This window comes from Cupressus sempervirens, chromosome 6 (assembly GCF_028749045.1).
Source record: "Cupressus sempervirens isolate cs-2001-9-10 chromosome 6, ASM2874904v1, whole genome shotgun sequence".
Lineage (NCBI taxonomy): Eukaryota > Viridiplantae > Streptophyta > Pinopsida > Cupressales > Cupressaceae > Cupressus > Cupressus sempervirens.
This window is the reverse complement of record NC_143123.1, coordinates 3,719,511-3,732,536: the sequence shown is the minus strand read 5'-3', so window position 1 is coordinate 3,732,536 and position 13,026 is coordinate 3,719,511. Positions and strand designations below refer to the sequence as shown.

The window sequence follows — 13,026 nt, the reverse complement described above, 5'->3', positions numbered from 1 at the left end:
TTCCTCTTATTACCCTTCTCCCCTTCATAATGAAGTCTTATTCTCCCTTTCATATCTCATATATGATAAAGCCACATATTTTTATTTCATTCTTTATGATTATCCATTAAACTTATTAAAATTTTAATTTTAATTTGGCTTATATTCTTTTTATATTTTTAATAATATTATTTACTTGTTATTAAATCCTATTTCAAAAAGAGGTTATCACACAGGCTAGATAGGCTAGACGTTTAACGTTACATCCCCGCTTTTATCACCTCATTGTATTGATTTGCTTATATGATTGGAGGTTAAACTTCAAAAACATATATAGATCAACTCCTTACCTTTTTAGGAGCCAAAATAATTACATTTAACCCCAGTATATAAATATACTGCCATTTAGTTGAAGAGCTTGTTTATTGTTGAGTGGAGAAAAGTCAACAGAAATATTCACAATTAATCAATATAATGTATAGTTAAATAAAAAACATTTGAAATTTTTCTAATAACTTCAAAATTCTTAATATTCTGCTTCCACTTAGTTGAAGAGCTTGTTCATATTGAGTGGAGACAAAAAGTCAACACAATATTCACAATTATTCAATATAATATATAGTTAAATAAAAAACATTTGAATTTTTTTTATTAACTTCAAAATTCTTAATATGATATTGAAGATGCACTGGCCATGGTCTGATACAATGGAGTATTGTGAGAAAAATGATGATAAACTTTGTTTTGAATATGAGCTTCTACAAACATCCTCCAACATTATTTTAATAGCAACATGCTGTTTGTTGCTGTCCATTAACTTAGAGAAATTTGAGGATATATATATATATATATATATATATATATATATTCTCACCATTCCCAAAAGTGATCCTCAGAGATTCTTCTCCAAATATGTCTCCTGCAGTTTCACCGTACCTTGCGTTGGAAATCCTGTGAAATATAAATTTGATATTATTTTATTCGGTGAGCTTACATATAGCGACCGGCAGAAAATAACCGATTATACAGCTCATTTTGGGTTGAATGTATGCCTCTACGTTGCTAGATTCTGAAATAAATCTGACACGAGGGCACTGAAAATCTCTTCGGAATATTATGACATAATTATTAACGTCTTGAAACCTTAACTTGTTTACACCCTTTGTCATTCAATGAACTGCAGAGTTGAATTATCGCTTCCACAATTGGTAGTGCCACGAGAAAATTAAACGTTGCACTTGAACACAACTATCCCTTGAACCCCTTGCTCAATTTGAAGTGCATTTGGACCAATAATGAAGTCGCTGTAATGATCATTACGCTAGCTATGAGTGATTTTGATGGGTTGCATACCATGGACTATTCACAAAAAAATTTAGAAAGTGACTATTAAATTAGTTACGTTGTTTAAAAAAAAAAAACTATTATAGGAGTGACTTAAATTAATTAATTTAATAAAAGTAGTATAATAATTTTAATTAATAAATTGAAAGCAATGAAATAATAAATAAGTATTTTTATTAAATAATTTTTTCAGGACATCTTTTGGATGTTTGGGAGTGTTTTTTTAAAATGAAGTGTTTCCAATGTATTTGACATGTTCAGATGTTTTATTGAAATTGATACATGATATATATATATTTTTTTGAGTGAATTTCTAAAGACAAAAATGCTTGGAGTTTGAAGTGTGGATGGAAATCCATATAGAGGTTTTACAAAGTTTGAGCAAGGTTCAAAAGGCATTTCATTGCAAGTCTGAAACTAGGGTTTGGATCATGATTTGAATTCAATCTTAATTTGGGTTTGGTTCTTTTGCTGTAAACTTTATGAAGGTTGCCTAGGGTTTTATTGGTCATCATTTGTCATCATTGTTGGCGAAATTTTGTAAAGGAAATGTTACAAGCTAGGGTTGTTGTTGCACTAAAAGAGAGACATTTTAATGCCCAAAACAACCACTAGACTTATAGAAGACATAGGAGGTGGTTAAGCCATGTCACAAATCTTACAATGGATGCTGACCCATTGCTAACAACCCCCCTCCCAGCGTCATTCGCTGCGGCCCAAGTAGATTTGAACCTTTGACCAGGCTTGATACCACATGTTACAAACTAGGGTTGTCGTTGCACCAAAAGATCGAACTTTTAATGCTTGATACAACCACTAAACTTATAGAAGACATAGGAGGCAGTTAAGCCATGTAACGAATCCAACGAGGGATGCTAATCCATTGCCAACAGGAAAAACCTATATCTATCTTATCCTAGGTATTGTATTTGTGGAGGATTGCCATTTTTTGAAGAGGGATCTCTGTAGGAAGGGTTATAATCATATTTGGATGAGTATTGGCCTCAGGATCGAAAGATATCATCATCTAGGGCTGGATTGTATTCCATTGGAGGCCTTTGAAGTTCATCTTTGTATTAGGCATTGCCTTAATCAGAGTGCCCACCCGAGAGGAGTGGTTTGGTATTTTTGCAAAAGATGATTTCTTTACTGTCTAGTGTTCCTTTAACCCTTACTGGTAGCAGCCTTTTGAGCAGATGCGACACCACATTTGGAGCAGCATTCTAGGTAGTTTGTGTTCACTTTGCATTAGGATTTGAGGCCCTAAACTTCGTGCTACTCCTAGAAGGATGAGCTCATCATTTATTGTCCAATTTCCATGTTTTGGTATGCATAAAGCATAACTGGTTTGGAACTGCATCATTTCTGGACATGATTGTCATGTTTTTGCCCATGTTTGGATGTACTTTCAGACTGATATATTCTGATTTATGGCAGCAGAGTTATCTCTTGTTTTTAAGTCTTGGGGTGTGCATTGTTGTTCATATGTTCTGTATCTCACATTGTATTTCATATCTTACATTGGGTAGAACTTTTTGGAATAATAATTTGACGTGCTTCGATATTATATATTGACTATCATAACTGTCTAATCAGTCTGAAAATAATAAATGAGAAAAATCAGAAATAATGGTTTGAAGAAAATTTGAAAATTTGAAATTAGAGGAGAAACCAGAATATTAGATGATATCCTGTTGAGAATATTAGAGTGGTATCAGAACCATGCAATTGCCATCCTAAGAGGTTAACATGAACAGAATCATTTTCAAATTGCTTCTAATAAGTGACCAATACTAATTTATAGTAGTTTCACCAAATTGTTGGTCTAATTTCAAAGATGAATACAAATTAGGAACTTATGACAGAGCTTTTGAAAGCTTTACAAGGATATCTGTAACAATCGAATTTTCATAACCAATTTAAAACTCTTAATCATTTGATTTAATAAGTAACTGATTCCATTCACATGACAATGACTTCTACTAACTATAAATGAAGTAATTGTTTCTAATCTAACTGTATTTCATGTTCAGCTGATGTAACGAGATCAAAAGGAATAAATAAATTTATATACATTGCTAACAATTTAACCATTTCAAATTGATAACATATCCAGCTGAAAATAAAATAACGACTAACTTTCTTAAATGAATTATACCAACTGAAATATTTATTCAATGTAAATGTCAATACTAGAAAACTAAATTGTCTAATTATTCTTCTAAAAGTAAAAGTGTAAAAGAAACATAGAGTAATAACGGAAGAATCCCTTTATCTTGTTGTTCAAGCTTTGGCATTGGTGAGAGGAGAAGCATTGACATAGGCTTAACCTCCCAACCTCGGACATTACTTATCCCCACACATCCTAACTTATTAGAACGACCCTCCCTACCTCAAGATCGAGCTTGGGATGTTCTTCAATCTAGCCATCCGAGCTATTGGGTGGTTTGAGTGCCCAATCAGTTATACCTATATAACTGACATCTAAGGACAAACAAACGATCTTAAGATTGGCACATATGCCTAAACCTACCTTGGCCAAGGATTTCAGTTGGGTTCATGAACAACCGATCTCCACCACTTGACTTGACAACAAATTCCATTTCCGAGACATGCATGAGCTATTAATTATTCATTATTCAAATCTGATTTCATGATTGATTTTTGCAAGTTAATTCCACCTCTTTACCCTTCTATGGCTTCTACGCCCACGTGAATCCTAGGTGTCTGAAAGATTATGATCACCTTGTTATTATATACACCTCTTCACCATTCCATGGCTTCTTTGCCGGTGAATTCCTTGATGTTCGTAAGATTATGAGCATTCTGATATTATTTACACCTCTTCACCAATTCTATGGCATCTTCTATGGCATCTTCTCAGTGAATTCCTCTGTGTTACAAGTTTTTTGAATTTGTTTGGAAAATTGTGATAGCATGTGCATTGATGTTGATTCATACAATCAATCAAGTTTTCTATAGCTACCATTTGAATTCATAAATGTTGTAATACTCGATAAAGATCTTAAAGGGTCTCAATGTAATGCAGGGGGAACCAATAGCAAAGTACCATAAGCCAACTATGGATGGATACTCAAATCAGATTAGAAGGGAGTTATGCTCTTGAAACCACATTTAATCTCAGCCTATTTATTTATACTGATTGTCAACAAACATATATTTGGTGGAAATCAAACTATGAATTACTTTGCTTCTATAACATTTCGGTAGCATTGAAAAAGGTAGCTGACTACAGTTGGGCTTAGACTTAGCAGAGAAAAAGGTAGAAGTAAGACACATGACCTTGTGATTAAAATATGGCTTTTCTTGCCTTAGTCAGAATGCTAAATGATACTTTTCTCAAACTTTCGTCGTTGGTAGAATTGAGGAAAGGATGGGAAGTTGGGGGTGTGAAATATTGGAAGGTTGTTCGGCTGTGAACATCCAAACTCGGCCTGGTATGATTCGCGGAAGATAGAGAAAGAGAGGAAAGAAAGATTGGAGGAAGGAATGATCCGCTAAATCGATTCATGGCTTCTTTTAAAGGTTAGCCGAGACTTCTTGGCTTCTATCAGTTTTCAAGATGACCATTCGAAAACCAACATAAATTTGATTTGAAAGGAAGAGAAATAAAGAGGGAAAAGAAATAAGGAGTTGAAGAGTTATAAACTTTATTTTATTATTATAATATGCTCTTATATACGTTCACATAAGCATATTGATGAGGTGACATCATTAGATTATATTATTATAATTTATTGGTGCCATTTCATTTTTATATTTGTGTTCGTACTTAAGTGTTTATTATAATGATAAGATAAAAATTTAATAATCAATCTCTAAAGGTATGTATTATATTTTAATTTAGATTATTTTTATGTTTTTATTATATTGTTTTCCTTAATAGCTCATGCGGTCCCATAATGTAACCTATGGACAAGTCTTCGTATCTTTTTTGAGGGAGTCTTAGGTCTTACCTGCCGATCTTGATGACTGAACCAAACGACCATCCCATTCCGATGATCTTGTTTAGCAATGCTTCCCCTCTCTTTAGTCTTGCCCTGCAATCACTCAATTGAAACATTCTTGCCAAAACATTAATTCCAACAAAATATATTGATTGTTAATTCAAATCAAACATTTTCTAATCATCTAATAAAAATTATAGATTACTGGTCATTTCATCAACGTCTATAAATAACTAACTCATTTCACATGATCATGAAAAGAAATAATTTGTTAACAGTTGGTACAATGTATATAAATAACTAACTAAGTTCACATGATCATGAAAAGAAATAATTCGTTAACAGTTGGTACAATGTCTATAAATAACTAACTCACTTCACATGATCATGAAAAGAAATAATTCGTTAATAGTTATGTTTAAATAATATAAAAAAAAGTTAGGGCAAAATTTGGGATGTCAAAAGAATCTAACAAAGTTGTTAAAGCATCCCTAGCTTTGGAAATCCTATTTATGAGTTGAAAACAAAGTTGAAGAGTCATCATTTAAGGAAAAAGAGATGTCAAAAGTAGATTATTGAGCGCACACCAATATTACTTGACTCTTGTATTGCATTTGTGGTGGTTAAAGAACCACCTTCATATGCAAAAGAAATAAATGGAGACCCTATGGTAGGAAAGAAATTAATTGCTGCAGTGGCAAACCAGCCAGTTTCTGCTACAAGAACTAACAGGATTAAAAATGCTATAGGAAGTTATGCAGAAATTTAATGTTATGTTTTAAATGTTTTCAGTTTTAATGTTTGTGATAAAGTCCTATGATGTGGTGGCATAAATGGAATAGCGATCATATAAGCTCTCCAATTATAGCCACTAAGGACAAAGTGAGTTTTCATTTCAATTTAAGTCAGTTTTCTTTAAAGTGTGTTGAACAATTAAGCCAACTAGAAATCGATAGCTATAGAAATCTTAAAACAACTAGAAAAAATTGATCTTTCATGGTTCCAAAATGGGTTTCAATTTCTTGTTTTTAGTATGGATGTTTCAGATTCCCAGTCGAAAAAGATGGGAAAGTATTTTAAAAGGCAGATTTTTGAATGTTATTGGGAGAGATCAGATATGGCAAGAGAAATAGGAAGTTTTGGAGTTTTTTTTGATTTTTGTGAGTTTATGATTTTGAATGTGTGATTTCATTTGTTTCTTTCCTAAATCGATATTCTAAACTCCAAGAACATATCAATGTTTTTGTTTTGGAAGAGCAATGTATCAATGGAGTTTTGAAATCAAAAATTAATTTTCTGTTTTGAAAGTTGTTGAAGGAAGCACAATTTTCTTGAACTGTGAGTGTAAACTTTACTGGTTTTGAGAGTCACATCAGTGTATGGTAGTTTATTAGACTCTCTGCGATCTATTTTCTGGGATTGTAGGGAGCCATGTATTATAGTGTTTTGTTTGCATTTATTTTTATTTTTATTTCTTCAGTTATCTCAATTTGCAATCACGTGGAATCCAGATTTTAATCGGGTGAATATGTCCATGTATTCACTGGAGTACTGGAATTGCATATCTGAATGTGATATGGGAAATGTTTGGGTTGAATATTGAACTTTCAGATTTGGTTAATGAAAAAAAGGTTTCATGTCAATGGGCTTGTTTGTTATCGGGTTGTTAATCCATGCATGTATAACAGTGATATAAGTAGGAATCAAATAAATGTTGTTTGATAGTTATATTTTGGTCAATGTGGGTATTCAGTTTTACATTCGGGAAATGACCAAATTATCTAGGTATTTCAATTTCAGTGTAGAAAAGTCAGGTCGGTTTTGTATTTAAGTTGTTGTAGGAAACCAAAATGTGGCGACAGGAGGTCAAGAAAGTTCATGGTGCATGTCAGTTTTCAGTGGGTATTGAGAAAATTAGTTGTCTAAAAATCTGAAATAGGTAAAAAATTGATCCTGGAAGGTGCATGTGCCCCTTGATGTAACTTAGTTGAGTGATTAATTTCCTCCTAAGTTTTCCAAGGTGAGGCTCTGCATCATTAATCACTTTCAAAAAACAAGAGAGATGTAATAAGGAACCTTAACATGTGTGATGAATGGCTAAGAAGGGCCCAGGAAGCTAAGTTGATAGCCACTCACACAATAGAACACATATAGGAAATTAAGGCAATGGTTGCTACCGTTGACCATGTAAAGCAAGCTTTTCGGCAACAAATTTCAGAACTTAAATAAAAAGCAATTCTGATGAGAGAGTACGAAGAACAATCAGAATGATATGATGAGGCCCAAGAAGATGGCTTATTTCAAAAGGCATGCACCACCAAGTTCCAAAATGATTTTAATTGAAAAATTTGTAGGTATAAAAATAATGGGAATTTCACAGCAGCAAATTTATCAACAATTTCAGACCAATGCAGTAAAGTCTGTCAAACTAATGGCTCTTCTAATGACAACATTGGAAGATATGAAGAAATTTCTGATTTTGGTTTGTCTAATGATAGTAATTCATCATCTCTGAAAAAGTCTAGCAGGAAGATTAAAAAAATCAATTAATCATGACAGCTATGAACAATAATGATATGGCTGTGTGGGTAGCATTACCAATTGATTATATGAGGAGTCTATATGATATTGATGCATCATCTATTGTGGATAGTTGGGATTTGGGATTATGTAGAATGGACAATTACGCAGCTTCTTGAATATGAATTTCAAATTTTTTATGTGATTATCAACCCTTCCCCCCCCCCCCCCCCCCCAACAAATAGAGAAAAAAAAACCCTCGAATTACCCATTTCGAGATGTCCTTGCACTAGGTTTTTGAGTACTCCCACCTCTTCGATGGGTGCTTGAAGATTCTATTTGAATTTTGATTTTTGAATGTTACTATTGGGTATGTACTATGTTGAATGTTCAATGGTTCTAGTTGTGTTGCAAGTTTTTGATGTTCAAGTATTTCAATTTGGTATGTTATATTGAAACATCATTTCATAACTGTCCTATATGTATAGTATACAACACCCCTCTTTGCCGCATCATCCCCTCCCTATTGTCCCTTGGCCAGCCCCCCCACCATTTGGAAATTGAGGCCTATTGTTCCCCTATACTGAAACTTGTCCCAACGTACCCCAATGCTAGTGTTACACTGGTTATTATGGAGTTGTGGAAGTGGGGAATACTTTCTCATGAGGAGACATGATAGTTTTAAAACTGGGGGATCTATTAATCAATATGATAGAGGGAATGCTTGAAATGATAGAGTTGAAGGTTTTAGAAAAGGTGATTGCTTTAGAATGAAGCAACAAAGTGATATAGTGTTGGTCAATTGGCTGGTTTGGGATCTTGGTGGTGCAATAATGAATAGCTTGGGAACAAGCAATGTTGGGCAGAATGGATTGTAATGCCCCTAAATTTTTATGAAGTGATCTGAATTCATTTTGTCCAAAAATTAACATTATTATAAAAGGGATGACTTTTAACTAATTAATTTAATCATATAATAAAATAAGTCACTTTATATCCATTAATCAATATGATAGTGGGAACGCTTGAACATGATAGAGCTGAAGGTTTCAGAGTGGTGATTGCAGCGGAATGAAGCAGCAAAGTGATAAAGTGTTGGTCAATTGGCCGGTTTGGGGTCTTGGCGGTGCAAGAATGAATAGCTTGGGAACAAGCCATGTTGGCAGAAAGAATTGTAATGTCCCCAAATTTTTATTAAGTGATTTAGATTCATTTTGTCGAAAAATTAATATTATAATAAAAGGGACGTCTTTAACTAATTATTTTAATCATAAAATAAAGTAAAAAATAACAAGTCACTTTATTAAATAAAAGTTCTTTGATTATTAAAGTCAGCCTAGCCTAATCTTCTAGATGGTTCTTCGAATTCCGTACAAGGAAGGGTTTGCAATGTGTTTGGCATGTTCAAATGTTTTATTGAAATTGATATATTATCTATTTCCTTCAAGTGACTTCTGAGGTTGAAGTTATTTGTAGTTGAAGGTAACGATGAAAATCCATCCCTTCTGGTGGAGTGTTTGCAAGGTAGCAAACACTATGTGCAAATATATGAAGTGAGAAGTCTCCTTTGAAGACAAATTTTGTGAAGAATTCAGAAACTATGGAGGTTCTAGTATGTTTGAGAAAGGGTTCAAGAGGCATTTTATTCCAGGTCTGGGTATGCAACATCAAATTAAAGGATTTAAGTTAAATCTCAATGTGGGTTTGGAGGTTTTGATGCAAACTTTGTGTAGGTCTCATAAGGTTTTATTGCTCATCATTTGTCATCATTTTTGGCTCCAGTCTGTAAAGGAAAAAGAAAGATACGTGTGGCTGATCAGTTTATGACTTGCTGGGTCTGTGTGAAAAGTTTATATTTATTCAGCTATATCCCAGCTGTGGCTTTTGTGGAGAATTGCCATTTTTTGGAGAAGGACCACTGCACTTTCAGAAGGGTTATTATCATATCCTGACAAGCATTGGTCTAGGGGTTTAAAGATATCATCATCTAGAGCTGGATTGCATTCCACTGGAAAAGGAATTTGGTACTTTTGTAGACGATTTCTTCGCTGTCTAGGGTTCCTGTAACCCTAATTTGTAACATCCTTTAAATCTGATGACCAAATTTGGAGCAGCATTCTTGCTGGTTTCTGTTCACTTTGCATTAGGGTTTCATCAGCTAAACTTGGCATCATTCTTAGGTTCGCCTTTTGGCATAATAATTTGATGTTTTGATATTATATATTGGCTGTTATAAGTGTCTAAACAGTTTGAAAATAATAAATCAGAATGATCAGAATTAGGGTTTGAACAGATTTTGAAAATCATAAAATAGAGGAGAAACAAGAATTTTGGAAAATTGGGAATAATACACACTATCATAGTTGGAAAACTTGCCAAAGCGAAAAACTTGCCACGGACTGAAAAATAAATTCGGGGAAAACTTGACCAATTTTCGGCAAAAACTCGAGAATTGGAAAATTGCTTATATTTAATCAAAAAATCATTTTTTTGCAAAATTCAATGAGAATGTGCATCCAATGTGTTAATAAATGAGAACACACAAGAACCAAGCTTAGTCTAGATATATTTAAACACGAACTGGGTACAAAATCACATTCTCAAAATAGTAAATAGCTTATGTAAAACTAAAAACTAAATTCATCATGCTAATTACATCTTCCCCTTCCCAGATCTAGTAAATAACTGAGGGAGAGGTAGAACTTTAGGGTCTAGTCTTAGAAGTCTGCACTGGGCATGATTGTGCCTCCTTACTTGGTATGTCTGACTAAGTCTATGGCTCATCCCCATCCTAAATGTAGCTCTACCTCTAGCTTCTCCTGGCACTAGCAATGACTACTCATTCAACTCCATGTCATCCAATGTGAAACCCGCTTCAAGCCTGCCTCAAATCTTCTTCAAATCGATACAAATCAGTTTGCGAGTGTTTGGAAGGCTATCTTTCCCCTAACAGCAAAATACAATTGAAGAAATGAGAAATGAAATTAACTTGGGTCATTTTTTCCTTTAAGTTCTGATATAAAACTACGACCGAGTCTTTAACAAAAATTTGCGGCAAGTACTCAGAAAGGTTTTGCTAAAAATTCAGCAAGTTTTGGGCATCAGTAAAACTTGTTAAAACTTGCCAGGCCAAAAAACTCAGCCGGTTTTTGCTACTCGGAGAGCACTCTGCCAGTAGTACATGTATGGACACTACAATCGAAACCCACATTATTTTTATGATAGTGTTACAAGAATCACAAATACCATACGGATTGATCATATTTGAGCTTCAACTTACAATGGTACCTTGGAAGTGAAATGTCATTTACATAAGTGAAACCTAGAGAGTAGCCAGATGAAACCCTCTTCATTGGTGCAACTATGAAGTAATGTATCAATATCAACCACAGATCATAAGGAAACTGTTATCATGTTCTAATGGCAATAATTTATATGGTTGATGATACCTAGCTGTTAGAAGTAAAACATTCTTTATATGCAGGTTAAAACCATACACGATATATTTCTGCCCGAAAAGAATGAAAGCTTAACCCAGCAATCACAACGCTTCTTAAATGCAAGTGTAATGTAAATATCAATCTGAGATTTCAAGGGTCCAATGCAATATTGATCCCTATATGAAATCACTTCAAGGAATTGTGGGTTTTTGTCCTAGATGGTTTCTATTTCAAGGGTTAACTGATCAACGTTCAATGGAAGGATCGGAAATTAGAAATCGGTATGGTTTATCAATGTGTGTTTCTTAAAACAAGTTTTTCTCCAAAAGACAGTCTTCAAATAACCCTTTTATCGATATTTTATAGGAATTATATAAAAATAAATTTTAATTACAAGACACTTTCATATAATGTACTTTGACTATAGGTGAGGCCCTATTTATTATAGTTTAAATCCCCAAACTGGAAAAACATACCACGAGCATTTTGGGTTTCAGCTTGGCTTAAGTTTGAAATGAGACATTAAACAAACACACTCAACTATGTCTGACACATTGTATAAGCAAGTAATTTGCTATGAATTTCTCTTGTAAGGTTGGATGTTTTTGTTCCTATTACTAGTGTTAGATGTTCTTGATCAATTTATATTATTTGTTTCTCCTATTTGAGTATGATGATATTGTGGTGTCTAGAGTTTCTTTGCTCTAATTTTCCAAAAATGCCATTTCCTGTTTGAGATCAAAACATAACTCTAGTCTTATGGCAGCGGATCCCACCAGCATTTGTGGAGCGTTTCCAGTATCAGAGTCTTCAAAATGCTTTTCTTCAAGGGCCGAGTGGTCAAATTTGGATAGTGACAGTCTGCTGCACAAGTGAACGAATGACTTTTGAAAAAGGCTGGGAAACTTTTGTATCTGACCATTCACTAGATCTTGGAGACTTTCTTGTTTTTAAATATGTTGGTGAATCGTACTTCACAGTTAGAATATTTGGGAGAAGTGGTTGTGAAAAGTGGGATGCATTCAATGTCAGAAAATATGAACCACACACTCCTAATTGTAAAAAAGAGGCGCCACAGAGTTGTAGAGAAAAAAATATTAGGAATGGAGATTGTCAAGTTTGCAAATTACCCAGAGGTGCTACTTTTAACAGGAGCAGCACTGCACAGATTGACAATTCAAGAAAAAGAAAGCCATGTACCAAGTCAAAAGATTCAGTCAGTCTCGAGGAAGATATAATCAAAGAGGAAACAACTCCCTCTGTGGATCAAGGAAAGAAAGCTGGAATTTCTTTAGGGAAGGATTTTGTCTTAGATTCTGAGGGATTGACCAAAAATAATTTGAAGAAAAATATGGTTGGAGCACATGCTTGTCGATCTCACATTCCAAATCAGGACAACCCCTCATGTAGTGGTAAGTACACAGTGTTTTGAAATTATTTCAACACTGTAGCTGCAATATGGAATTAGTACATTTTTTAAGATAGAGAACTTGTATATGCAAAAAGAACTAGTGTTATAAGTTCCAGTTAGGCCATCAAATTAGTTTATTTATTTTGACCTTAACATGATGTGAACAAACCCAAAGTTGTGTAGAGCTGTCTTATAGTTAAGTATATTACAGAGGGATAATTTAATCTTAAAATTAAAGCTGCTGTTTATAGCTTCTGCTCAAATGTCTTTGTCAGTTTTTTCCCATTAAAATGCCAATACTTGAGGAAGCCATATATGGAAGGCAGTTTTTTGTTGCGTATGATTGTTCTATATGATGTCTGTA

The 13,026-nt window shown here is 33.8% G+C and overlaps 1 protein-coding gene and 1 long non-coding RNA gene across 3 annotated transcripts in view; one reads left to right on the top strand and one right to left on the bottom strand.

Annotated features, from left to right (window-relative positions):
• Window positions 1-13,026, top strand: part of LOC149550696 (B3 domain-containing protein Os01g0723500-like) — a 97,156-nt gene that overhangs the window by 20,999 nt on the left and 63,131 nt on the right. For both annotated transcript variants that reach the window (XM_089786262.1, XM_089786263.1), the window contains exon 2: window positions 12,018-12,663. In XM_089786262.1, the coding sequence (XP_089642388.1) occupies window positions 12,018-12,663 (646 nt within the window). The remainder of the gene's footprint in view (window positions 1-12,017; window positions 12,664-13,026) is intronic.
• The window catches only part of LOC149550695 (uncharacterized), a 65,995-nt gene continuing 63,316 nt past the window's right edge, over window positions 10,348-13,026 (bottom strand). The window contains exon 2 of the long non-coding RNA XR_016352565.1: window positions 10,348-10,703. This is a non-coding gene — a long non-coding RNA (uncharacterized LOC149550695). The remainder of the gene's footprint in view (window positions 10,704-13,026) is intronic.